We start from the raw sequence: 25,734 nt of genomic DNA on the forward strand, positions 1-25,734 counted from the left end.
CCGACTCCTCCCTTCCTTCTACTTTCAATATGTGTCTCTACAAGGAGCACAATTTGTGACGCTGTTCAGATTGGCCCTGAAGTCTGCTAATGCAGCTATAAATACCCTTGTGTGTCCACTCTGTTTAATTGTTGGAAGTGGAAGTATTTTCCACTATTTAGATTGAGAACAGGTTTAGAAAATATAATGAGACGAATTATAATGGCAACTATTGACCTAAAAAGAGCAATATAGCCCTCAATAGCAAGTGGATTTAAAGATCATATATGTCTACAGTGGAAAGGTCCATTTAATGACAGGTGGAGGTTATCAAAGATTTGCATCCAATTTGAAACTCACCAGATTCAAATGTAAGATTTCTGTCTGTAGAAATTACATTAAATGAATGTTATTATCCATCTAATCATCGGTTTTCAGTGAGCTAATAAATCCGGGCCGTTTGTTGTGAACACACCAGATCTTTTCACACTTACACCAACATCATCCACTACTATTCCTTGCTATACAGCAGCTGACACCTTGTTTCTCTCAGGTATTATTAACAGCGTCAGAAAAGAAGCCATCAAAGATGTGAATTATTCCATTTTAATGGTCCTACAAGCACAGCCAAAGGAAGCAAACACCCCAGCATCCGAGAATGAAATCTCCTTTGAGTACCGAGGAAACTTCAGTAGGAACCTTCAGTAGGAGTTCTCAGTTCATACATGGCCCCAGGCCAGCATAAAGTAGCCATTTAAAAACCTACTAAATAGGACACACCCGTTTGTTCAGCATTGATACGGTGTGGTGTGACTCTCTTGTGAGCCCAAAAGAGTTTCTCTCACTTTCTCTCAGAGAGAGACAGAGTGAATGAGTGAAACTGGAGCGAGAGCTTCAAATGCAAGAGCAGGATGATGATGAAAGGCTGTGCTTCCAGTTTTTTTTGACCACCTCTTCTGCACAGGGTGATACCCTGCCAGGCCTGACATTCACACGTCTGGGCCTATTCTCAACCACCCGTCTTCTCTGGTGGAGGACAGAGGACTGCTCGTGAGGAACTCCCTCCCTGAGGCGGACCTGTTGGTCGTGGTGTTGAGGATCACACCGCACATCCTCTGACCCTGACTACTCAAAAAGGTGAGCTTACATGGCCTTTTTAGTTTATTTTTCTGTCAATATTTTTTCTGTCATTGTCTTGTATTCTCCTGATTCTGTGATTTCCTAAAAAAAATTGTAGTCGCACCTATATCTGTGTTGCATTTTTTAATAACATAAAAAATATATTTAATTATGGTAACATTTTATGGTAACACGAAAATCCCCACACAAATGCCAAAACATTAGCAGAGTTCATGAAAAGAACAGTTGTTTCCTTATGATATGCATCAGAATGAAGATTTTTTTTTTCGATACCTTGCTTCCTTCATATTTGTCATAACTTTAAAATGCATGCACACACATAAACGCACACGCATGTGCGGAAGTACACACACAAAAACACACACACACACACACACACACACACACACACACACACACACACACACAAAAACACACACACACACACACACACACACACACACACACACACACACACACACACACACACACACACACACACACACACACACACACACACAGACACACACACACACACACACACACACACACACACACACCCGAAATAGGCGTGTAGAATAAAGATTAAATTAAAAGGTGTGATATCAATGTCTGCTTTTGTCCGGTGAAAAGAGGAATGCAGTGAGCAACAATTAGCCAACAATTTTAGAATCCCATATCAGTTTGGAAAAAAACTAAAAATGACTCATTTTCTATGTGTACACATTTTAAACAAAGCATGCAAGAGATTAACACGCTATCACTCTCTCGCTCCCTTGCTCTCTCTCACACACACACACACACACACACACACACACACACACACACACACACACACACACACACACACACACACACACACACACACACACACTCACACACACACACACACACACACACACACACACACACACACACACACACACACACACACACACACACACACACACACACACACACACACACACACACACACACACACACACACACACACACCTTGTCATCCTCCAGCATGCCAGTTAGCTTAAGGTGAAAGACAGCCAGAAGAGCAGGTTTTCAGAGTTTCAACAGTTCCTGCCTCCAGGAAATATAGATGAAAAGTTGAAAGGGAGTTTTAATAGCTTTTATTTTTTAGATGTACTATTTGAAGTATGAAAAAAATATAATAGACATGGTTGGTTTTTTAGAGAATTGATCTCTTGATAATTTACATATATTTAAATACACCTAACCGTAAATCTGGGAGGCATTTCCAAAAAACGGAAAAGGTTATAAATAGATTGCACAGCCTCAATTAAAAACTTTTTATGTGAAGGTTTTCAGGTTTGATATATGTCACTTAGTTTTCTTCAGTTTATTTCAGTCCAGGATTGAATGTTATGATGCTTGTGACGACCAGGGGTAACAGTATTCTCAAATAACATCTAATTGTTCACTTTCAAATCAGCTTGCAATAACTGAAATACACCCGAAAAGGAAATTGAAAGGATAATACGTTTAATAATTTGGCAAAACAACACACCCAAAACTAAATCAAGGCAAATAGATGACTTTGTACAGGCTGATCTGTTGTCATTGGCATTGAACTATAGGGCTGCTAGCTGCCTCCTGCCGAAGCAATTCATTTAACAACAAACAGCAATTCACCAATTAACCAATTAAGTCTCCCAGACACAAACGACAGAGAAACCAACAAAACAGTACAGCGATGGGAGAGGAGGGATGAACAGAAAAGGTTACAACAAAACTAGTTGGAACAAAACAAAATACAAAAACACATTTGCTGGTACTGATACTGCCAAATATAGTGTGCACACATCATTCTTCTAGGCTTGCCATTTGTTTTGCTGTCGTTGGCGGAAAGTGCTTCATCATTGTTTGGGGGTTTCATTGTAATTGCTGCATGTGAACATGCAGCTTTGTTGACCAGTTCACCACGGCGATACGGTATCGCTCAGTGAGCAGTCTACTCACTCCGCACCAAGAACGAGACAGCTCCCCACCCTTTCCTTGAGATTCTGGTTCATATCAAGCCATAGTGTCAAAGCCAATTGTGGCTGCACTTTCTTGGGACAATCAGTTAGACATACAGTAATCCCTTGAATTTGAATTGTATCAGCAATATTTGGTAGGATTATCAACATGTATTGTATGTACTTACTCCATGCGTATTTAATACAAAGTTCAGGCAAACAAGCCGTATGCAATTATATTAGTGACATTAAATTGACCTATTCACTTCCAAGTACCTTCCCACTGAACAAGCACCGTTATTCAAATGTAAAGTTGATTTACCTACTGCTCTTTACCTAAATCTATACATTGATGGTGCGAGAGCCTATCGAACCAGTGTCAGGCTCCACAGATACAAGGCTGCTATTGAAATCAACAAGCTCAGCTGTCAATGCACCGTGACTCACTGCATGCACCTTGCAAACACTGCCCTCATCTTTCTCTTCTTCTTCTTCTTCTTCTTCTTCTTCTTCTTCTTCTTCTTCTTCTTCTTCTTCTTCTTCTTCTTCTTCTTCTTCTTCTTCTTCTTCCTCTTCTCCGCCAGTGCCACAGACACCCAAGCATGAGGAGCACAGTGTGTGAGCAGATCGGGAACACCCCGCAATTCCCCAACGTAACCCCACACCCCCACACACCCCCCGACCCCGAGGGGACCTGGCACGACCCGGGGGACGTCAAACCGTCTCGCAGTCTACTGGGACTACCGGAGCTGGGCTGGCCGGACATCTTCCAGTCATGCAGTGAGGCGATGGACGCCGAAGACGAGCCCTGTCTTCAGAAGGCCGCACCCCACAGCCCGAGCCCCGCAGAGGCACTGGGGGAGGTGGTCCACAGCAGTCCCAGCAGCAGCTCTCCCTCACTGCTGGACGGCCAGGCAGAGGAGGGCTCCCTGGAGCAGGTGCAGACGATGGTGGTGGGAGAGGTGCTGAAGGACATCGCCACGGCCTGCAAGCTGCTCAACATTGAAGCAGGTGAGGAGGGTTGTCGCGGTGAGCTGTGTGCTCGTGTGTGAACAGACGTACAGACAACGCAACGCAAAGGATTGTTGTTGTCTGTGGAAATACCTGAAGGACAGCCGACCACTCTCATTTATGGAGGGCGCTTTGTAGTTGTTTTCAAGCCAAATGATTTACCAGAAAAAGTTATTATCTGCACAGATACGAATGTTTTTGATGACAAAATATACACTTTGCCTTAAAATAACTAAATTCCATTGGATATTAATTTACCTGTGGTCAAATAAGTTTCATTCTTCCACAATGATGTTTCCCATATGACTATGTGTATCATTTGTATATGAAAGTAGTGATGAATGGAATAGAGCTGGAGGGGAGAAGGATTTAAGTGCTATTAAACTGTATTAGCATACTGCTGTTTCATTCAATTCAACTCAACCGTGCTTGTCAAGAGCAGTTAGTGGTCGACTGCCTGAAGGAGCCAAAAATCAAACAAGCAACTCCTTTTAATTATATTTTACATAGAAGTTGAAGGCTAAATTAGGTAACTCACGAATATCTAAACTTTTTTTCGCAAAACCTGCTTTGCCACATAAGAGGTTCTAACTGTGAGGGAGGATCACTTCCATTAACCTCTGTGTTGTCTGTGTGTGAAGATCCCCTGGACTGGAGCTGCGTACACGTGCAAAAGTGGCTGCTGTGGACGGAGCACCTCTACAGACTGCCCCAGTCGTGTAAGATGTTCCAGGAGCTGACGGGGAAGGACCTGTGCTCCATGAGCGAGGAGGACTTCAGGCAGCGCTCGATGCAGTGTGGGGACATGCTGTACGCTCACCTGGACATCTGGAAATCAGGTAGGATGCTAATTTGCGGCTTTAGTCGCATCTTGTTAAGCCGAGTTAGAATTGGGAGACTTAAAGCTGCTATGGGTAAGAGTGAGTATGGAGAGTCGTGAAGAGCAAGAGTAGAGGAGAGCAAGATTTTGAAACGATCAAAATAACATCCCCTCCCTTGGATCCCAACTTTTCTCAATGCGTTGGTCTTTCACCTGTGATTGAATGGCAAGTTGGTTCCCTCAAACCAATCAGCAAAGAGAGGCCCTGATTGATTAACCTTTTTTATTTGGCTCACACAGAGGCAGGCCCAGTCATATAGAAACACAGTGTATTTCAATTATTAATGGCTTGCAGAGGGCTATGACATTTCCAACAAATTTACCACAAATAATAGCTCTTCAACCTTTAAATGGCATTGAAACAAATATGATTGTTATAATTCACAACGTCAGGATTTAAATGTGATGGTTTGACACTTGATCACTTACTCTGTCCCTACTCTCTGTAGCTGCTGGTATGAAGGAAGGGGGAGAAGGCAAATCCAGTAAGTAGAAAGAAAGCTTTTCCTGGGGCAAAGTCTAACAGCTCGGCTTTGTATTATATCCGTGATGAATTGCAAAATTGAACTGATAAAAGTGTGCGATAATAAAAACCACATGCATTCAAACAATGATGAAAGTTGTACTTGCTGGGCGTAAAAATGATTTTCCATCATGTCCCTTATCTGGGCGCCATTAATTGCAGGTGGTGATAACGCGTGGTCAGAAGTGGTCTCTCACTACCCCAGCCAGCCTATCCACCTGTGGCAGTTCCTTAGGGAGCTGCTCCTCAAGCCCAACAACTACAGCTTCTGCATCCGCTGGATCAACAAGGAGAAAGGTCAGTGGCTGTAGAGGAGACGTTGGTCAACTGAAGGGGATTTAATATGAAGGAATTATAAAAAATAATTCTAACCCTAACTCTAACCAAACACTGTAACACTTTGATGTAAATTGACAGCGAAATTCGAACAGTAATCTAGTACCTTACTGGCAAAACTGCTGCAAGCTCTTTACTGTAATTTTACTGTGAACATTTTTAAAGTTTAACCCTAGAATATAATATCTATACTATATTTACAAAATAAGAACCATCTATAGAAAAGGCCCAGGCTCTATACACACAAGTTGAACCCATGTTGCTTCCTTGCCCCACAGGGATATTTAAGATAGAGGACTCAGCTCACGTGGCCAGGTTATGGGGCATCAGGAAGAACCGGCCAGCTATGAACTATGACAAGCTGAGTCGATCCATACGCCAGTACTACAAGAAGGGCATTATCCGCAAGCCAGAGGTTTCCCGGAGGCTGGTGTACCAGTTTGTGAACCCTGTATGACAGCGTGTGTCCAGCGGAGCCTCAGAAAAGGAAAACAGGAAAGGACAAAGGAAAATAACTCTTTCTTATTTTTCGATTTTAAAGACTGCCTACTAGAAAGATATGCACTCCTGCCTGTTTTGTTATGATTTTTTCAATCAGAATAATGGGTTGTTATTCTTTTTACTGTGTTGTACTAATCCCTGATGAATGGCACTTGGTTTTTCTGTTGTTTTTTCTCCCCCCTTTACCTTGTGTTACCTTGTGTAGAGGGGAGGGATATGTGACTCACTGTATTTTCAAGCTCTAATTCCAAAGAAGGTAGGTATTTAGTAGATAGCCGTGCCTTGCACAATTCTTTTGGCTTTATATTTGGTCATTGTCTAAAACAATAAAGCATTTCTCAGTTCTCATGAGTAATCAATCACAGGCATATAATATATGATACAATGCAAATCAGATTTTATCCTCTGGGAATATTTCTAAGGACATGAAAGAAGCACACGGACACCATTGCATTTTTCAACAAACCTGTTTTCTCCTCTTAAACCAATATCGCAATATCCACAACCATAACAACAAATTTGATTCAGGTTTTCACTAATAATATTATCACTGATCATTATCATCTTTATGCATATTTGATAAATGGAGTTTGTGTTACATTAAGATGAACAGGCACTACACCAGTTAGGAGATAAAAGTACATCACTAACTATGAACATACATCTTCTACTCTGCTAATATAGGGTCTTTACAACATGGACTGTTGTCACTCCCCCTTTGTGTGCATAAGGAAGATAATCAACATAAAAAAGCATTTACATATACACCTTTTTTACTGCCTCAACATAGTTAGGTTTCATTTTCAACTCAACACAGTTGTACAGTTACAATAGAATATAATCTTTAAATTACATCATCATATACAAATCTGACGGCGTGAGGGTGACGTCACGCCCTTATATGGTACATTGACAATTCCATCGTGATGAAATTCATACAATATGGTACTTATTATTTCATGTTTTTCCATTGTTATTTTTAATGAAACACTTTTACATGTATAACACTACATTTTGCCTGTATACTCAATCGCATTTTTTTCTTCTTTTTATATTTCTAGAACATGTACACAACTCATACACACTGGATGATGAAGATGACATTTTTTTGACCAAAAAAATGATCAACCGGTTAGTGTTGATAATAAATTTTGTGTATATATTTGTGTGTGTGTGTGTGTGTGTGTGTTCGATGTATGGGCATGTGTATGCGTGTGCGTGTTTGTATGTGTGTGCGTGTGTGTGTATGAGTGTGCGTCTGTGTCTATGTGCATGTGTCCGTGTGTGAGTGTGTGTGTGTGTGTGTGTGTGTGTGTGTGTGTGTGTGTGTGTGTGTGTGTGTGTGTGTGTGTGTGTGTGTGTGTGTGTGTGGGCGTGTGTGTTTTAAGAAGATAGAGGAGAGGTTAGTGACAGGAGTTGTTTTTGCTAGGCTGGACAGCTACTCTAAGACACAGCTTGTGAACAGTCGAGGTGTTGCTCCCACTTTGCTAAGATCCCCCCACCGCACACACGGCTGACACACCTCAGCACTGTTGATTCCAGTGAAGTACGACCACTAAAGGGGCAACTAAATACAGAGGATCTCTCTCTCTCTCTCACACGCACTCTCTCTCTCTCTTGGAGGATTTCCGGGAGGTTTCCTTGCCACTGGTGTTGCCGTGTCTGCTGAAGAACTCAATTTAATCGAATGCCTATTTGTTATCAGGTTATCGATGGAATAACATCAAGTTCTGCATGTTGTAAATATTTAGGCCATAACGTGTTGCACATGTATAGGATACATGGGAGACGGGGATGGACTGGCCTAGTGCTCGTCTACACTGTGTGATGTGGGGGTTATTGCGGTGTGGTGAGAAAGGGGGAGCTGATGGGCTCCTGTCATTTTTTGGCTCAGCGAGGACACAGGCCAGCATATCACTATATATCTTCTTTTCTTTTTTAAATGACAAACGGAAGACAACATGGAGACGACCTGCCCTCTATGCAGCCCACACACTAGTACATTCATGTTGACTGGAGGCCCGTCTTGGGGGTGACCAGGGGTACTGGGGCATCGACTACGCAGCTCCCTCTGCAAGAGGCGAGTTCCTGCCATAAGCGTCGTCGAGACGGACCCTCGTCCCCTATGCTGTGGAATCACCTCCGCTCTGTTGTGTCAATGACTTGATCCGACTTGATAATGAAAGAAATTAACAGAAAAACAACCAAAGAAAAGAACAATAATCATCGTCATCATCATCTTCATCATCATCATCATCATCATCATAGACTGAACAATGAGGAGGCGTGGTGTTGTTCAAGGATAGCAGCAATGGAACCAATCCAAGCGAGACAGAGGAGGACGAGGAGGAAGAAGAGGAGGAGGAGGAGGAAGAGGATGAGGAGGAACTGAGATCTTCACGGGCTGAACCCTGAATGAAACCTTCTGTCAGGACGACAGAATCGTTCTCGATATGGAGGTGGAGGGATGATCAGGATGATGACGATACGGTCAGAAGAAATTAAATGTAATTAACAAATGTGATGACATTTGAAGACATTTGATTAACTATGAAACAGAATAAATGAGGAAACGTGACTGGCCTCCCTTAGAAGTGTTGTGAGGCCTGGTCGGATATGTCCAGAAGCACATGCCGCAAAGGAGAAACTGACGTTTCTTTGCATTTCTTTGCATTTTCAAAAACAGTTGTTGCATCAAGTTGTAGTCTAAACGTGGCCTTGGGTTACGGGGAATGCGTGTTGCATAGCGCATGCTGCTATGCAAACTAGCGTTGAAACAGGTAAAACACAGAGCACTGCACACACTGGAAAGAGGGGATCGGACCAAATCACCAAAAGGATACAATTTGTGTTACTTTTTAACAACACATAGCATTCCCAATGTAAGAATGATGACACACACACGGCATTGAAATGCAACAGAGAAATGGCATCATACTGTATATATATATATATATATACACAATGCAGTTCGACAAGCTTGTCTTTGTAGAATAGGTATGATCTAATATATTGTCCTCCCAATTTGACAAGAAAACCACAATGCAAGCATGTTCAGATTTTGCTCCATTATATTGAATACAGCTACATAAAGCAAAATGTATCCCTGCAATGGCTTTCTGTTATGCTTGGAGTGTGTATAATATACTGCTATAACCGCCGACGCTCTTATCTCCTAAATGTTTATGTTCACCCACCCCAAATGCTTGATAAAATATATTATACCGATATATCGTCTTTTTAGGTTACTAAGTTTTTATTTCGGCAAGACTGCTTGGCTCATCAGTCGGACAAGGGATGTGTTGCTCTTAAGTCTCTGGCTATGTGCGGTGCAATTGGACGCGACAGTTCAAGCTGCCTCCAATGGCAGGTCCCCGTCCAGTCACGTGTCTAGATAGGCTCGACGTAATTGGCTGGGTAGAGTCCTTCCTTGCCCGTATCCAGGCGACCTCTACACCAGCCTTGGTCATCTTCGTCTTCGGTCTTTGTCAGCTCATCCCCTGTGAAGTGAATGAATCCGTTAATAAGCAAGCTTGACACATGGCTGATACTCATCTTCATGGGTCATTGTTAAGGATCCCTCAATCAAATATGACATTTAGCTTTTCTTTTTAGGTAGCAGCTTGTCCTCAAATTGCAAATGGCGTCACAGAACTGGTTTTACCCGCTTTATACCGCCCTTGCTGAAGAGCAAGGGCTGCTAGATAAGGGCTAATTGCTTCAAAATTCCTGTAATTTGTGTTTCACACATCCATTATTGACTAAACACTGCTATCTGCAAGGGTCGATAGAGTAGCCTGACAATACAAGGCCCAGAGTACCGGTGATCTGCAGCCACCTGCAGAACACACCTTCTGTGATTAGGGTCACACCCACATGGCAAGGTTAAAGTGGCCCAAAGCAGTTATTCTTTGGCCCCATTTGATAAAAAATAGACTTCTATCCGAAAGAAATCCAACCCAAATCTGATCTCTGAGCCTCGACTCCATGTTAAGGCACAAGATCAGATCTGAGCAGAGACATTTGAATTTAACTGTTAATGCCTACAATGGGAAAGAAGGCTTTGAGCAACAAAAAATTATCATATGATCATTTTTCTTTTGATCATTTTTTATTTATTTTTTCACAAACAATATGATCATTCCTTTGCTCTGTTACGGAGAAAAGCAAATGTGACGTGAATGTAGTGGTGTATTTTTGCCTGCATTTTACCAGACTCTTATTCATCCACATATTTTGGACGTGAAAATTGTAAAACATTATGTGCGTCTGTCCCGGGTGACGGTGTGCTTTGGGCTTTAGTGAACGACATCCGGGCACGGCGGCCCTGTTGTTCTCTACCGGGGGTTCTTAGGCGGTGTAAGGGAGTACCTGCTTTGAAGGTGAGCTCATCCTGCTCCTGTCCTTCGTAGTCATACAGGGCGCGGACACGGACCCCTGTGGCCTGTGGTTTCCCCACGCTAGAGTCGTCTTCGAAGGAGTTTCCGTTGCCACCATTTTCGTTGCCAGAGTTCCCGGCGGGTTGCTCATCGTCCGACCACTCGGTGGAATAGGCCTGGTTCTTCTCGTAGCTGCTCACGCTGCAATGGCAGAGAACATTCCAAAGTCAGATCTGATGGTCAGCGGAGTTGTATTAAAGTGCACCACAACAAGAAAATATTAAATGCATTTTTACAGCGCTTTTCTAATCAATGGCCGCTAAAAATGCTTTACAATATTGCCTGACTTTCACCCATTCGTGCACCCATTCATACAACGACGGCAGTTTCAACCATGAACGGCGACAGCCAGCACGTTGGAAGCAGTTAGGGTTACCAGCCAACCTGCTCAACCTCCTGAGCCACATGCCGCCCCGGCATATAACCTTTAGCACTTCATTCACAAGAATTACAATAAACTGGTTTAAAACATGATTACATCTGCAGTATGAAACTTTTTCAATGCAGCCATCACTTAAGTTAAATAACATTTTCAAACATTTTTCTGCACAGACCAAATCAATTTACAGAGAGAAAGAAATCCCTGGGTTGATGGAGTTGTTGGTGGAAGGTTGTAATTAAGCAATTAGCCACAAGAGGCCGTTGTTTTTAAGGATTTTAGAATGGCAATGTTAAGAAATGGTAACGGTAACACTTTATAACATGGTGCCATAATAAATAGCAAACTAGTCATTACCCAACCCTTTGTTAATGTTTGTTAATTGTTACGAAAATATATATTTGGCACAAGTTAATCGTTCTTTTTCGCTGACCACAGAGTGACAATTTCATTGTGTAGGTGACTGTACAATGACAATAAATGCTATCTTAAACCCATGAATATAGTAACGACTCAATGAGATCGGTTTAAATGTACACGTCATATCTAGACAAACAGCAAGTCCCTAAGCAGTCAATGTGGCATCTATGTATATATGTTGATGCTTTTGTGTAACAGGACTATTAATGAATTTACCGTTGAACAAGATTTCGTTATTCTTCTCATCCCAGAATGACCTGAGGATTTGGGAGGATGCTGAGACCGTGGTCAGACATATGTTCAGACCTACCTGCTGCGGTCGCCGGGCGGAGCCACGTGGTCAGTGCTGGGAGTGGGCGGGGCTCCGTCCGGCTTCTTCTTCTTAATAGGAGCGCTCGCCGCATCGGGGTTGTACTCCTGCAGTGCAGAACACAACACAATAATCCATAAAATAGAAAGCGAATGGGCAACCCCTTCCTGCTCCAGCCGTCTCTACTGGCTTCACTAAAACATCTTTGACCAAAAAAATAATACTTTTGTATAGATTTTGCGGACCAAATCTGAATCTCTCATCTTCTGAGAAAGATTGTGGACAGAGTACCTCACAATATGTCATACAGTAACACAAAGACCTAAGGGCTGCTGCTATTGTTTACACTCCTGGCAAGCACACTAATGCTAAATGCTCTTTAGGCAGAATCTGTAATATTGAGCAATTACACATTGGTGATGGATGTTTCAGTGAAGCAGGTTACAATGGTTCGATCACCCAGACCGGTTTGGCCTCTAAAGACCCCTTCTCTTGGTTCACCGTCTGCTGAATACTATGCACACAGTGACATAGTGGGTAGAATGTACCTCAAACGCTGGCCAATTCATATGCATCTCAGGGCCGTGGTTGTTGCTGAACCACTTGAGGTCCTCCTGGGTGTTGGCCCCCAGGATGGTGCGCTCCAGTTCCCTGTATACTGTGGCATAGCTGAGAGATAGAGAGAGAGAGAGAGAGAGAGAGAGAGAGAGAGAGAGAGAGAGAGAGAGAGAGAGAGAGAGAGAGAGAGAGAGAGAGAGAGAGAGGTCAGATAACATGAATGGAATAAAAATAATTAAAAAAAAAAAATCATTGTGATACAATATGTGCTGTATGCAAGGAGTAACAGATTGTTATTGTTGCTTCATATATTCAAAATGAATGTGTGTATTAAACAATAGCCCAGTGGCATATGGATCTAGGGATCTGGGAGTTCAAGAAAAAAGATGAATAAATATAAGTATAAATATAACTCTTGTACGCTTTCTTCCAGCTGGAGGCAACAACGGTAAAGAATGAATGAACTTTAATAAACCAATAAAAATACATCTTTCAACTAGATTCCAAATATTTGAATATTTCAGCATAATGGCTCCATAATATATCATTTGTATTTAAACAGTCAAAGGCTGTTAAATGTTTTTACATGTGCCACGAAACGTTTTCAACTCCAAAATGGATTGGTACTAATGGCATTGGCCGTTTGATCAATTAATTAATCTTTACATTTAAATGGCTTAGTGATAATTGTGTTTCAATTATTTAATTGAATGCGGAATGTAACACAAATAATATATTAAACTGAATTAATAATAGAGCTTGAGTGATGTGACTATTAAGGCAAATATTAGTGCAAATTGACGACATTATCCACTGGAGGTTATTACTATTTAATCTCCATGAAATGTTTTGTACATCAAAGGCTTGATGTACAGCTAATGAAGTCTCCTACCAACGCTTCATCAACGGGAACAGGGAATGAATAACTCGTTCACGTTAAAAGGATAGACGGGTGAAGAGGGTAATGTAGAGAGATATGTAGATGTCATATGATGCAGTCACGTTGCACTGTTTCAGGACATGAATGCATGTACTGAATGGAACAAATGTACACAATAACCCTCACAAAACACACGTTGTGTGTGCAATAGACCTACAAATAAATACCTCTTTGTATAGGACGGGCCTTGAGGTCGTTTTTGTAATCTCTGAGTTAACTTCTTATTGTTTTAGCTCTGCTTTACATTCTGCTCTAGCAATGTGCAGCACTTTGAGGTCTCAAAATGAAAAGTGAATCCCAACAACAGGAGGACAAACTAAACAAAGTGAAGTAAAGTGAGTGCAAGCGGGTAAGAGCGACGGCTAAAGCAACCCAGTGGACGTGAGCCACCTTTGGTTCTCAGTGAGGTTGAGGTGGCGCTTGATGTCCAGCAGGGCCTCCTTCAGGAAGGTCAGCCTCTTGACCTCGTGCTGCTGGCACTGGTCGAACACCGTCTCCATGCTCTCCATGTACTGCGGGGTGCATTTGGACAGCTCGTCCAGAGACTTCTCGTACTTCTCCTTGGCCTGCGACGGGATAGCCGGGGGAGAGAGAGAGGGAGAGGAGGAGGGAAGGTCAAGCTGGTTGGTAGAGCCTGTTCTTGACACCGTCCCCAAAACATAAAACCTGTGAACCCTTCCTGAAACTGAGGAGAGGGAGACACATGGGAGAGATCCCCTCTAGGTGTTCCTGTGTGCAGTAACAGTTCTTGAGGACCATAGGTTTCGAGTGGGCAGACATAGGTGACAAGTGATAGCAAATAGCAATGAGCCACCATTGTAGAAATAAAGGCAAAAGAAAAATATCAGGATTAAGGGTACACCTAACATAAAATGTAAAGATAAAAGGGTAAACATGACATAGAAAGTAAGATAAAATGAGGCTGAGAGGCCCACTCTTGTTTCAAGGTGAAAACACAATGCAGAGCCCAAGCTGTGAATTCAAGTCAGACAGAATAAAGATGGATGGCCAGTGTCATTGGCAATGTACAATGTGCAAATTGCAAAAAAAAACAATAATTAAATAATGTTTTAACACAAATCAATTATTGATGCATTGCCAACTTTTGCAAACAGCTATTTCCCAGTTTGAAAATAGTCCTGTTTGGAAAAGGCTGTGTCAAAACAATTGTAGTAGCCAACTGTAAGTCAAACAAGCTCTGTCTGGCAAGAGGGAATTTAACTCATGGGAAACATAATGTTTATTATTTTATCTTCGTATCACTCCCTTTCAGGACTTCAAATAGACCTTCACAGTACATTTAGTGCCAACAATTAATTTGTTATAGTATCAAATATGGTATTACACAATGTTAACGACCTTCATGTATATTCAACCTAAAAGGGATTTGCGAACATAATTAAATACAATTGAATAAAAAAGATTTGATATAGCTCTGTGATATTGAGGATGAGAATGAAGTGTGCTCAAGTATCTTCCCCTTGATAAAGTCCTAAAGGAGAGCGTATGAAGAGGACTAATATACAGACAGTAAGGTCAATCTACAAGGCTACTATTTTATACTATCATTTACTATTATTTACACAGAGGATTAAAGGCAGCACAGGAAATCTAATCATCCATCAATTATGCATGGCCATACTGTACTGCGTGTGTGTGTGTGTGTGTGTGTGAGAGTGTGTGTGTGTGTGTGTGTGTGTGTGTGTGTGTGTGTGTGTGTGTGTGTGTGTGTGTGTGTGTGTGTGTGTGTGTGTGTGTGTGTGTGTGTGTGTGTGTGTGTGTGTGTGTGTGGGTGTGTGTGTATGTGTGTGTGTGTGTGTGTGTGTGTGTGTGTGTGTGTGTGTGTGTGTGTGTGTGTGTGTGTGTGTGTGTGCGTGCGTGTATGTGTGTGTATGTGTGTGTTTGTGTGTGTGTGCATGCGTGTGCATGAGTGTGTGTGTAAATGTGTGTGTTTGAATGCACTTGCGTGTGAGTGTGTGTAAGCACCTTACTCTCTCTGGCCTAGTATAATCTGCTCTCCTCATTACCCGATCTCTATGAATAGAGGGAAAGATAATCTCCTGCGGGCCGAGGTAAACTGACAAGCGTCCACAGGTACTCGGCCATTGACTAGGATTTCTACACATTCTGCCAGGGCCAATGCAAAGCCTCTCGGACAAGAGACTAGGACTATATTAGGACAATAGTGGATGTAAGCATGCTCAAGGGAAAATCCAGCAATATACATAGAAAGTGTCGTCCCCTTTCTTCCATTTAGAATAACCAAACCACACAGACCGCATTGTGGTATTTTTCTGAGGGCACGTTCGATATAACTTTCTCATCCATTGATCTGGTGGGGCTAAAATAAATTTGCATATACCACATCCATAGATCATGTTAATAATTCAACCAAATAATTATTAATTAATAGTAATTATATTACTGTGGGTTGACCACTGCAGCCGAGCTCAATAATGACATCTATCTAAGTCATTTATTGCAGTTTGTGTGCAGATGTGGGTGGGGCACGGGAAAGTAATGAATGTAAAAATGCAGAACCTCCTATTCAGGATGTTATGCGTGAAGATGTTTTAGGAACAACAGGCCGAAACTGTACTTTGCGCTCACATATATAGGGAGGGAATATGCAACCCTGATCAAAAAAAAGAGTAGCAATCACAACTCCAATGCCAGTAAAGCACCTACCACGTATCACGTATCACGTATAAAGTGTGTAGGCATTTAATCATTCTACTCTGTGATTTTTGTAAGCCTGTAACAAAAATTCAATAAAAGGAGAAAAATATAAAGATAAAGATACGATTAATTTCCAAGTAAAAAAAAACACACTCCTTCCATTGAACTTAAAAAACAAAACAAAACGACAACACCAAATGGAGTCACCTTCTGCGTGTCGTGTTTGCACTTGTCCGTCTTCTCGTGGAGCTTCTTCTGCTGGTCCTGTGTGACCGAGGCCTCCGTCTTGCCGTTGGCCTCCCTGGTGGCGGCCATCTTCTCCTCCTTGCACGCCAAGTGGTAGGTCTTCTTAGCCGCCTCCATCTGTGGGCCACGGAGAGACAAGTGGTCAGGGCCGCCCCGCTGCTCAGGGTCTCGTGGTCCCCCGTAAGGGTTCTACTGCTAGCAGAACACACAACCACGCATACTGCAGCCGTGACGCTGAGACGCACCCACTGCTCCGAAGCTGTTTGAAAAGAACAAAAACCAAAACAGATCGACCGACTGGAAGTGGATGAGGGTGAAGAGTATGATCAGGAAATATAAGCACACAGGTTTGTAATAAAATAATCAATAAAGACCCGGCACTTGAATAAAGAGTGGGTTCAGAGAAAAGGAAATGAGAACAAAGAAAAAGTATACTGCCAATGAACAGCACTAATGCTGTTATTACTACGATAACAACAACACACTTCCTGTTTGTGAGTGAACTTACACGTGGAAGAAGGAACTGAACAACAGTGTTTATCAGGTTTGTGTCCAGGGAGAGCTGGGCATGAATTCTTTCCATATCCTGCAGCAGCAGGCCTATGGCTGTTCAATTCGCGATGGCCTAAATGGCCCTCTGAATAAACTCAGTAAAGTAGGTGACCTCAACAGACACAGAGAAGCTCAAGCTGGGTTAGAGAAGAAAATCCACAGGCTTGGACTATTATATATATATTTAATCATTTATATATATGGTCCTTCATGGGCAAGATTGGTTGAATTGTTTGGACAGATCATAACCGATTGAAAGCCAGATCCTCATAATGTATGGCTTTGGTTCCCAGCCCTTTTTTAGCTCATGACCCCATTATATTGGATCACGTGCGACCCCAACGTCTTGCTAACCAAAGTTCTTACAATTGTGTCCATCCATCTCAACACATTCAACATTTCATCCAATCACCCCTTTACTGTATTTTAATTCATAAAAATGTATCCACATATATTTATCGTTTATAGGTCATAATATGAAGATGAACTAACCACTGATATCCTAACCATACAGGGAAGAATTGTTTTTGCTTTGTAGTTCGACAATAAAATCGACATTTTCACAATACCAAACATAAAAGTGGCAGGTATTTTGGTTCAAACCACTGCGAGCAACCTTTAGGCCGTTAGCAGAAATACATTTTAGACGCTTCTGCTATGGTCCCACATAAACTCAGCCAGAACTTTTCAACTAATCCTTCTTCCCACATCCTTTCCAGAGAACAACATCCTTAGACAAGTATCTGTTTAAGTTTAACAAACCTTATTATAGTGGCCACTTAGTAATATATTTGTTAAGATCATCTTCTGAAACCTCCATCTTTCCACCACAAATTAGTTTCCCTTCGGAAGATTACTATTTAAAACAAACTGGAACCAGTGCGTCCCTCTGCCCCTCACACTCTGATTTCCCTACGGCCCTGTCCACTTTCACACCAGCAGTTAGACTATAGCCTAGTCAAACCCCGGTATGTTCGACGACTCTCCCTGATGCGCCAGAGACAGACGGCCCCAGCCTGGACCCAGCGTTGCCCCGGCGGCCCCCTCACCTCTTTGAGCTTCTTGGCCCAGGGCTTCTGGGCCTTCTTGAAGCCCTCGTCGGCCTCCTTGGCTTCCTTGAAGCCGCCGATCATCTGCTTGTGGTAGGCCTCCTTCTGCCAGTTCTTCACCTTCTCCACGTCCTCGTTCACCAGGCCGTTCTTCACCTCTTGGTGCAGCTCGCTCACCTTGTCTGCCTCCGTCATCACCGCCAGCCAGGCGCGCTCCACCGAGCCGTACTGCGGGCCTGGTGGGGGTTCGGACAACGAGAACCACAACCATGGAGAGAGACTGAGCGGGCAGAGTGAGGGTTGATATTAAGAGAGGAGATGAAGAGGAGCGGCCCGATGCTGGATGATCAACATATAACCATCATGCCATCCAGGGTTAAGGAGCTAGGAGGCAGGGTGCAGGATAGTCTAGCAGTGGCTATGGTGTTTGTCCCGCAGGCAAAAGGTCCTGGGTTCGAACCCTAATGCCTTGTGGGCGTACCCGAGTACTTACCCTTACATGCTCAATAATGATACATTGATTTTCTATACCGAACGTAAAAACATGCTTTGGATAAAAGCAACTGCTAAATTAATATCAATGCACTGAACAAAAGGGCCAAAAAGCTTATGAAAGCAAATTTGAGTTTTCCAATGTGATTCGTGTTTACTGAGATCAAGTATTTCACGGGGACCATGAGCGAGCAGACCTTTTTCTATGAGCTGCCTCCATCTCTTGGACCAGCCGGTCAGCTGGTCACCGTATGCCTTCTCTATCTTGGCCCGCTCCTGCAGGCATCCCATCAGATCGTTGCAGAGCCGGTGGCCGTCGTCGAATCTCTTGACAGCACGTTTGTAGTTCCCTACCTGTGAACAGATGGAGCAGAGGAGACAGGACTGAGCAGAGCGGAGAGGCGGCACCAGACGCTTAGCAGGGATATGCTCGCCTCGAGATAGTATTGCGGTTTCTACATATTAACGGTTTCTACAATTAATAGATTTGGTTTATTTGTGATTCTTCCATTGTTATTATTTGTACGTTATTCTTATATTATATTATGACTCTTATTTATACAATTATAGAAATATTAATACAAATATTGTGATTATTATAAATATTGTGATAAGAAGATATATATTTTTAGCATTATTAGTATAACTTAATTCCCGGATGGCCCAATCAGGACTTGAAAAAGAAAAGGCAAACAACAGAAGCTGCACCATAGCCCCGCCCACTCCGTGCCTGCAGGGGGCGTGAGCTCATGGCGCACGATGGGAAGAGACTGGTGGTAAGAAGAAGGAGGGGGAGGAGGGGGCTCGTGCCATTGCATGTGTAGTTATGCAATGAGCGAGGTTTTCCAATGCGTGTGTGTGTGTGTGTGTGTGTGTGTGTGTGTGTGTGTGTGTGTGTGTGTGTGTGTGTGTGTGTGTGTGTGTGTGTGTGTGTGTGTGTGTGTGTGTGTGTGTGTGTGTGTGTGTGTGTGTGTGTGTGTGTGTGTGTGTGTGTGTGCGTGTGTGTGTACAGACAGCGACGGCTTAAATCCCCTTGACTTTTGTAATGCGAGCAGGCAGATTCCCGGGGAGAGAGCAGCAAATGTATGACTGGACTGAATAGCAACAAACTATTTCTATACAGGCTCGTAAGACAGCTCACAGACACGCCATTCACTGCCCTGCTCAACTGCAAGCTAACGTGCCCGTATGCCCTGCAAGTGCAATGCATATGTGCACATCAGCTTGGACTGCAGCAACGTGAGATTGCAATGCGGCTGTGAACGCTTGCAGTCTGCAAGCTGCATGTTAACGACACCCTGCAAGCTAACAGTGCAGTGTATGCATTTGAGGCGGAGCTGCAGGAGTGATGGCTGCGTGTGTGCATGTGTGTGTGTGCATGTGTGTGTGTGCATGTGTGTGTGTACTCGTTGCATGTGTTTATGTGATGTCACGTAATGATACATTATAGACAGCGCGACGTTGGGCTGGGACAGGCGGGCTCGGGGGAGACAGTAGTGTTTGTGTGTGTATGTGTGTTGTGTTCGGTGTGAGCACATTGCATGTGTGACGGGCTGGGGGGAGACAGGTGCACGGCAGTGTGCACGCTTTGGCTCTGGCTCCCTTTTGAGGATGCTGCCAGCTATACTGACAACACAACACAGGTGGCTCACGTGCACACCTCAGAAGATAACACACTCACACGCCACACACTCAGACACACACACACACACGCACACACACCTACACACACCTACACGCACCTATACACACACATACACACACACACATACATACACACACACACACACACACACACACACACACACACACACACACACACACACACACACATACACACACACACACACACACACACACACACACACACACCTACACACACCTACACGCACCTATACACACACATACACACACACATACATACACACACGCAAACATGCACACACACATGCTATCGTACATTCTTGTCTAAAGAGTACCTTAGCAAGGAAGGGTTTCTAAACATTAAGAGAATTAATGTTCGGAGATAGTATTCATTCACGGCTGTGTTGGTTGCACGGTGGATGTTTTCTTTCTGAAAATGTGAATGTTTACCACACTCATGTGAGGAATCTCCACATATTTGAAAGCCAACTTCTCCTCCAGGACACAGAGTGCCCGAGTTTGGATGACGGGGCTGTGGCGGCCAGGTGCCGGCTGTGAAAGACGGCCTCACAGAGAGTCCCCCAGACTGAGGGTCTTTGTTTCTGTCCTCTCTGGTCCTCGAAGCAGCCACACAAAGACCACTCTGTGGTCATGGAATTCATTTACAATAACTGTGGGGGTTTGTTCCCGAGAATAAAAAAAGAGAGAGGGAGGGAAGGGGTGAGAGGGAGCAAGGGAGGGAGGGAGTGCATATTCAAACCCTGACAAAGATAGAAGCTACATCACAAACACCACAATCACCACATCGCACCCATAAATTGAGTGATCAACACATAGATACTTACTAAACGATACAGTCATTATAGGCTGTATGCAAAACGGCAGAAGACACACATTGCCTAAGGAAAATTATTTTGAGTGCTGCTCATTGACTGCCTCATCCTCTTGATTTACAATCTGAGATCTGTTTGGCGAGTAGCTACACAGCTCATTACAGCCTCCTGTACTTGTCTTGTCCCTCTTTTAGCAGGGAAGAAGGCTGTGTTGGAAGAAACAGCGAAAGTGAAACAAAATCGATACAGAGAGAGAGGACAGGGAGAGAGAGAGAGAGAGAGAGAGCGAGAGAGGACAGGGAGAGAAAGAAAGAGAGAGAGAGAGAGAGAGAGAGAGAGAGAGAGAGAGAGAGAGAGAGAGAGAGGGAGAGAGATAGAGAGAGAGGACAGGGAGAGAGAGAGAGAGAGAGGACAGGGAGAGAGATGGAGAGAGAGAGAGATGGAGAGAGAGAGAGGACAGTGAGAGAGAGAGAGAGAGAGAGAGAGAGAGAGAGAGAGAGAGAGAGAGAGAGAGAGAGAGAGAGAGAGAGAGAGAGAGAGAGAGAGAGAGAGAAACCACACACACACACACACACACACACACACACACAAACAGAGTCAGAGAGAGCATTGGTGGTCCGAAGGTATGAGACTCCCTGCATTTTACCTTTCACACACTGCCAAGTGTGTGTATGTGCATGTGCATTTGTGTGTTTGTGTGTAGGTTTTCATGTGTTCATGTGGCTGCTTGCATGTATGTGTGTGCGTGCATCTGTGTGTGTGTGTTTGCGTATGCATATTTCCGTGTGTGTGTGTGCGTGTGAGTGTGTGTGTGTGTGCATGTGTATGGGGGTGTGTGTGTGTGTGTGCGGGTGCGTACATGCATGTGTGTATGTATGCGTGCGTTGCGTGTATACTGTACCTCCCAGAAGCTGTCCATGGTGTCGTCTACACCTGCACCCGCAACCTCATCGTAGGAGACGGACATTTTGGTGGCTGTGGCAGAGCACGCTCGAGTCTAAATGTGTCCTCTGCAGAAGACCTGAGTTCCACATACACTGAAAAACACAAGCAACACAGAGCACACACATGAAGAATCTCCCCATACAGAAATACAATCAGGGGTATTGCGTATTCAATGGCTAGGTGAAGGCCAAGGAAGGGCTTTCACAATGATTGTGAAACTGTAGTAGTTTTATTTTCTTTACAACCTTTAAGTACTCTATAATATTCAAACATGTAATAACTGTATTTGTATTATAACGTTTTATTTTTGGTGGTTTGCTGTCTGTCTGTTTGTCTGTCGATCTGTCTCTGTCGGTCTGTCTCTGTCTCTCTCTTTCTCCATCCATCCATTCAACCAGCCACCTTCTGATCATTGGATCGATCTATGTATCTATCAATCAACCGTGTCTATAAATCAATCCACCTGTCCATCCATCCATCTAACTTTGTCTTATTCTCTGAGGGAGTCAGCCCGAAACGGCCAACCGGTGCGTTCTCATTCTGCAAACCCGATGACTGAAGGAAACCTTCCTGTGTGAGCGCTTTCTATTTTCGCCCTGTCTCCTAATGAAGGGACGATGGTCTCCCTCCCGCCTAGTGACGGCTGTTCATCTCCCCCAGGACAGCATCAAGGCAGGGCCCCCAATACACGCCTGTGTGGCCCAGAAAACGCTGGAGCTAACCAGCTCTAGGAAGCCGGCTGCAGCATCATGACCACTAAAAACCTGAGTTCATTTGACACCATCCGTCTTCCAGGAGATGGGGAGTGTACCACATCTTCATGCACTCTGGACACCTGGCCGCACACAGCGGCCATTTTACCCTCACAGACAGCTTGATCCGTTATTTTTATTGAGCTAGCTGGTAGGTCGTGTCCGCTCTGCTTGCGTGACTAATGCTTTTACAGCAGTGGGCTCTCCTTTCGGCCCAGACAAAATGAAACACATTCATCCAGCTAGTGGCAGCTCTCCGATCACCGTCCTGCCTCTCCATCGCGTGGGGTCTTGTCATCCTATGTGTTAGCAGAAAATGTGTTTTTTATGCACTAATGATTAGAATATGCCTGCTGCAGATGAATGATGTTTAATACCTAGTAATAGAGTTGGCTTCCAGCTAGCTAATAATGCGGCATGGATTCAGGCTGGCTGTGCAAGTGACAAATCATCTACAGTTTCTGTCGTCAATAGACTAAGTGACAAAGGGGACATTGTGGCCCTCGTTTTGAACTGACCTTACATTGCACAGGGTGACATGGCTTTCTCTGAGACAAATAGCAGTCTTTAGCCTCCAAGGTTAGCTGGGTGGGATTCGATTGTGTCTCACTCACACATCGTAGCATTGTCTGCAACACGCTATGTGTTTAGATTGCAGGGCGGCCACACATAGTCTAAAGTCTGCAGAAGAAGCATTCGGCGCATTTCAGTTAAGCCTTTAGTGCGGAGCACTGCATGATTTCGCTTAATAGATAGGATGTCTGTGTTTTACAAGAAGGTTCATTATAACAACCCACACACACTGTCACCGTTGGCTCTGTGTTGAGGCTTCGAGTGAGCGTTTGAGTGGGGTGTTGAGACTTTGCACTTCACACCGGAAGAAACATTACTCGAGGAGAAAGCATGCATATTCAACACCAGCATAGAGTAAGCTAGGATTTTGTTTTAAACAGCATTTAAAACCACTTTGGGTTTTGGGTTGCAGTCCATCAGGAGGCTATCTGCTGACAGGTCCTCTGCTTCCAAGGTTATGAGGGACGTTGGCCTCATAATGACTGACCAACCGTGTGAAATATTGACTGCTCAGAATGTAAGATGAGATTTTGCTTGCTTACATTTTGGGCCCATTTGTCACCATACTATGGATTTTGAAAGTCGTTTATGGACTCTGTGAATTGTATTTCTTCTTATCAAGGAAACTGATTCTTCAGAGGACAGCATTTACTTTCGAACCTTCTATTAATCCTTTCATTTTTAAAAAAAAACAGATCTGTTTTTCAAACTTGACAGTAGTAGCTTAGTAGTAGTCTCTCTACTACTAGTAGTAGTAGACTAAAGTAGTAGTATAGTATTACTATTATAGGTTATATTAATAGTTTCTCCTAATATGGCGTCAAATATAAAATCACATTCATAATCATCACAAATTGTATGAGTTGCGACAACTTGTAATCATGTTCATGATTAAAATGTCTACTTGTAATCAGAGAGTTGAATGTCCTATAAAACGCTGCCTACAGGAGCTTCCTGGGTTCACCTGCAGAGGCGCAGGGTCATTCCACTGCTCTCCAGTGAAACGTCTTGTTCTTAGTGCACAGTTAATCCTAATGACAAACCAACGGCATTGGTCCGTTTAACTGTCCGTCACTGTCAGTCACCAATTAGCTTTTATATCCCTGGCTAAGTGCCCCGGGCACATCCAATCAAGCTAAGATATCAATGGAGATGTCAGAGTCCACACTCATAACAACTGTTCACGGACAAAGGGCTTAGGAGGGAATTAGTTTGGTTGGAACAGACACATTTACACCAATAACAGAGCCTTGGCCTGACCCGCTCGATGCTGCAGAAGAATGTGTACCAAGCGTTGGGATTAACTGATACAAGTCTTAACACAAGGGTTGGACCAGTGTCAGGAACACAAATGACACTTGTGTGTTCGTTGTGTGAGACCGTGACACATATAAAATGAAACTCTATTCAATATGTTTCAGCAATGCTAATTAAAATGTTGCATGTTCAGTTTTTGCAGATGTACATTTTAGTTTTTTTTGGCGTTCCTTCCATAAGGTCATAAGTCGATGTTATAAACCTCCTCTGGATTCATTTAGCAGCATATTGTATATCAATGTTTATCAATGAAACAATATTGGACGATTGCCCAAGCAAAGGCTAGATATAAATCCCAATCAATATAGACGGAAGTAAGAAGCCATGTTTAACTGTGACGTCAAGTCCCTATACACAGCTGGGTCACAATATACAACCCTATTTATATTCAAGTACGTTATGGAGAAATCAATATTCCGCAACCGCCATAGCCAAAACTATTGCTTATGTACTGCTGTATGAGATGGTGTAAATTCATAGAATAAACTCTTATAAAAAGTGGTTAGAAAAGTGGTTCTGAACAAATGGCACCTTGCATATCAAAGATTATAAGCATACATTATAAGGACAACATGCATAGTGTGCATTTCATAAAGTCTAAACACATGATCACAGCTCTGGGATTAATGTTACGAATTAGGCTGTAATCCATATAATTTAGTCCTTGCACCAGCTTGCTCTTGTTATCTTATATTTGTATTCTAACCCAAGCCTTCCCAGCTAGGAACCAAATCCAAGCCTGGAAAAAGACAACGAATAAAAGTGCATTAGCTAGATGTTCTGCTACTGAACCTCATAGAACAAAATTATTAGAAGGCTACTACTACATTGTGTTAGATTTAACAGAATACACGTTAAACTACTCTGTAGCTTACCTTAGTGGGCTCCATGTGGAGAAATGTAAAAAACAGAAATCACCCAAAAAGACACAACAATTTAAATCCGTTATTGTCTCGACTGCAGTCCAGATCTGGTTTTGCTCATCTAAATATGAAATATTTCTTTATGTTTGTTGCTTGGGGGGGGGGGGGGGCCTTATGGCCGAGCTAAACCCCGAGAAGAGGATAGACAAACACCCCGTGTTTCTCAGTGGCTGAGGGATAATCCAGCAATGAGCCACTTGAATAGCTTATAGGGGGGGGGGGGGGAGTGAGGCTACCAGATAGGAGGAGCAAGCCACAGATGCAGTACAACATTGCCATGGGATGAGGGAGAATGTCCTTTAATGTAATGTTTATGTTTTATATAGCAAAGCTATGTTTGGGATATGTGTGTGTGTGTGTG

General features: G+C 43.2%; 2 protein-coding genes across 5 annotated transcripts in view; one reads left to right on the forward strand and one right to left on the reverse strand.

Moving 5' to 3' along the window:
• The first annotated feature begins 798 nt into the window (after nucleotides 1–798).
• On the forward strand, nucleotides 799–7,716 carry LOC130385480 (SAM pointed domain-containing Ets transcription factor-like). Of its 2 annotated transcripts, none has more exons than XM_056593989.1 (6): nucleotides 799–1,116; nucleotides 3,656–4,082; nucleotides 4,724–4,921; nucleotides 5,412–5,447; nucleotides 5,648–5,782; nucleotides 6,100–7,716. In XM_056593989.1, exons 2-6 carry the CDS (start codon nucleotides 3,674–3,676, stop codon nucleotides 6,276–6,278), a joined length of 957 nt encoding a protein of 318 aa, XP_056449964.1. In that variant the 5' UTR covers nucleotides 799–1,116; nucleotides 3,656–3,673; the 3' UTR covers nucleotides 6,279–7,716. The 2 variants fall into 2 exon arrangements, with proteins under 2 accessions (XP_056449964.1, XP_056449971.1); XM_056593996.1 differs by having other exon boundaries at nucleotides 3,664–4,082.
• Nucleotides 7,717–8,570: 854 nt separating this feature from the next.
• The window catches only part of LOC130385460 (protein kinase C and casein kinase substrate in neurons protein 1-like), a 33,788-nt gene continuing 16,624 nt past the window's right edge, over nucleotides 8,571–25,734 (reverse strand). For 2 of the 3 annotated variants that reach the window (XM_056593970.1, XM_056593984.1), the window contains 9 exons: nucleotides 21,765–21,900; nucleotides 18,584–18,740; nucleotides 17,895–18,130; nucleotides 16,255–16,410; nucleotides 13,759–13,934; nucleotides 12,419–12,539; nucleotides 11,871–11,977; nucleotides 10,694–10,902; nucleotides 8,571–9,822 (listed from right to left, as the gene is read on the reverse strand). In XM_056593970.1, coding sequence (XP_056449945.1) covers nucleotides 9,713–9,822; nucleotides 10,694–10,902; nucleotides 11,871–11,977; nucleotides 12,419–12,539; nucleotides 13,759–13,934; nucleotides 16,255–16,410; nucleotides 17,895–18,130; nucleotides 18,584–18,740; nucleotides 21,765–21,830 — 1,338 coding nt within the window. In that variant the 5' untranslated portion in view covers nucleotides 21,831–21,900 and the 3' untranslated portion in view covers nucleotides 8,571–9,712. Of the gene's footprint in view, nucleotides 9,823–10,693; nucleotides 10,903–11,870; nucleotides 11,978–12,418; nucleotides 12,540–13,758; nucleotides 13,935–16,254; nucleotides 16,411–17,894; nucleotides 18,131–18,583; nucleotides 18,741–21,764; nucleotides 21,901–25,325; nucleotides 25,518–25,734 lie in introns of those variants that run through there. The other variant, XM_056593976.1, reaches the window with a different exon arrangement.

The sequence above is a fragment of the Gadus chalcogrammus genome, chromosome 1 (genome assembly GCF_026213295.1).
Source record: "Gadus chalcogrammus isolate NIFS_2021 chromosome 1, NIFS_Gcha_1.0, whole genome shotgun sequence".
Taxonomy (NCBI): domain Eukaryota; kingdom Metazoa; phylum Chordata; class Actinopteri; order Gadiformes; family Gadidae; genus Gadus; species Gadus chalcogrammus.

Bases quoted from the DNA above. Each gene is read 5' to 3' on its own strand.
- LOC130385480 (XM_056593989.1), top strand. From the start codon at position 3,674: ATGAGGAGCACAGTGTGTGAGCAGATCGGGAACACCCCGCAATTCCCC. The intron at 4,922-5,411 runs GTAGGATGCTAA...TACTCTCTGTAG, and splicing joins CCTGGACATCTGGAAATCAG to CTGCTGGTATGAAGGAAGGG. The intron at 5,783-6,099 runs GTCAGTGGCTGT...CTTGCCCCACAG, and splicing joins CTGGATCAACAAGGAGAAAG to GGATATTTAAGATAGAGGAC.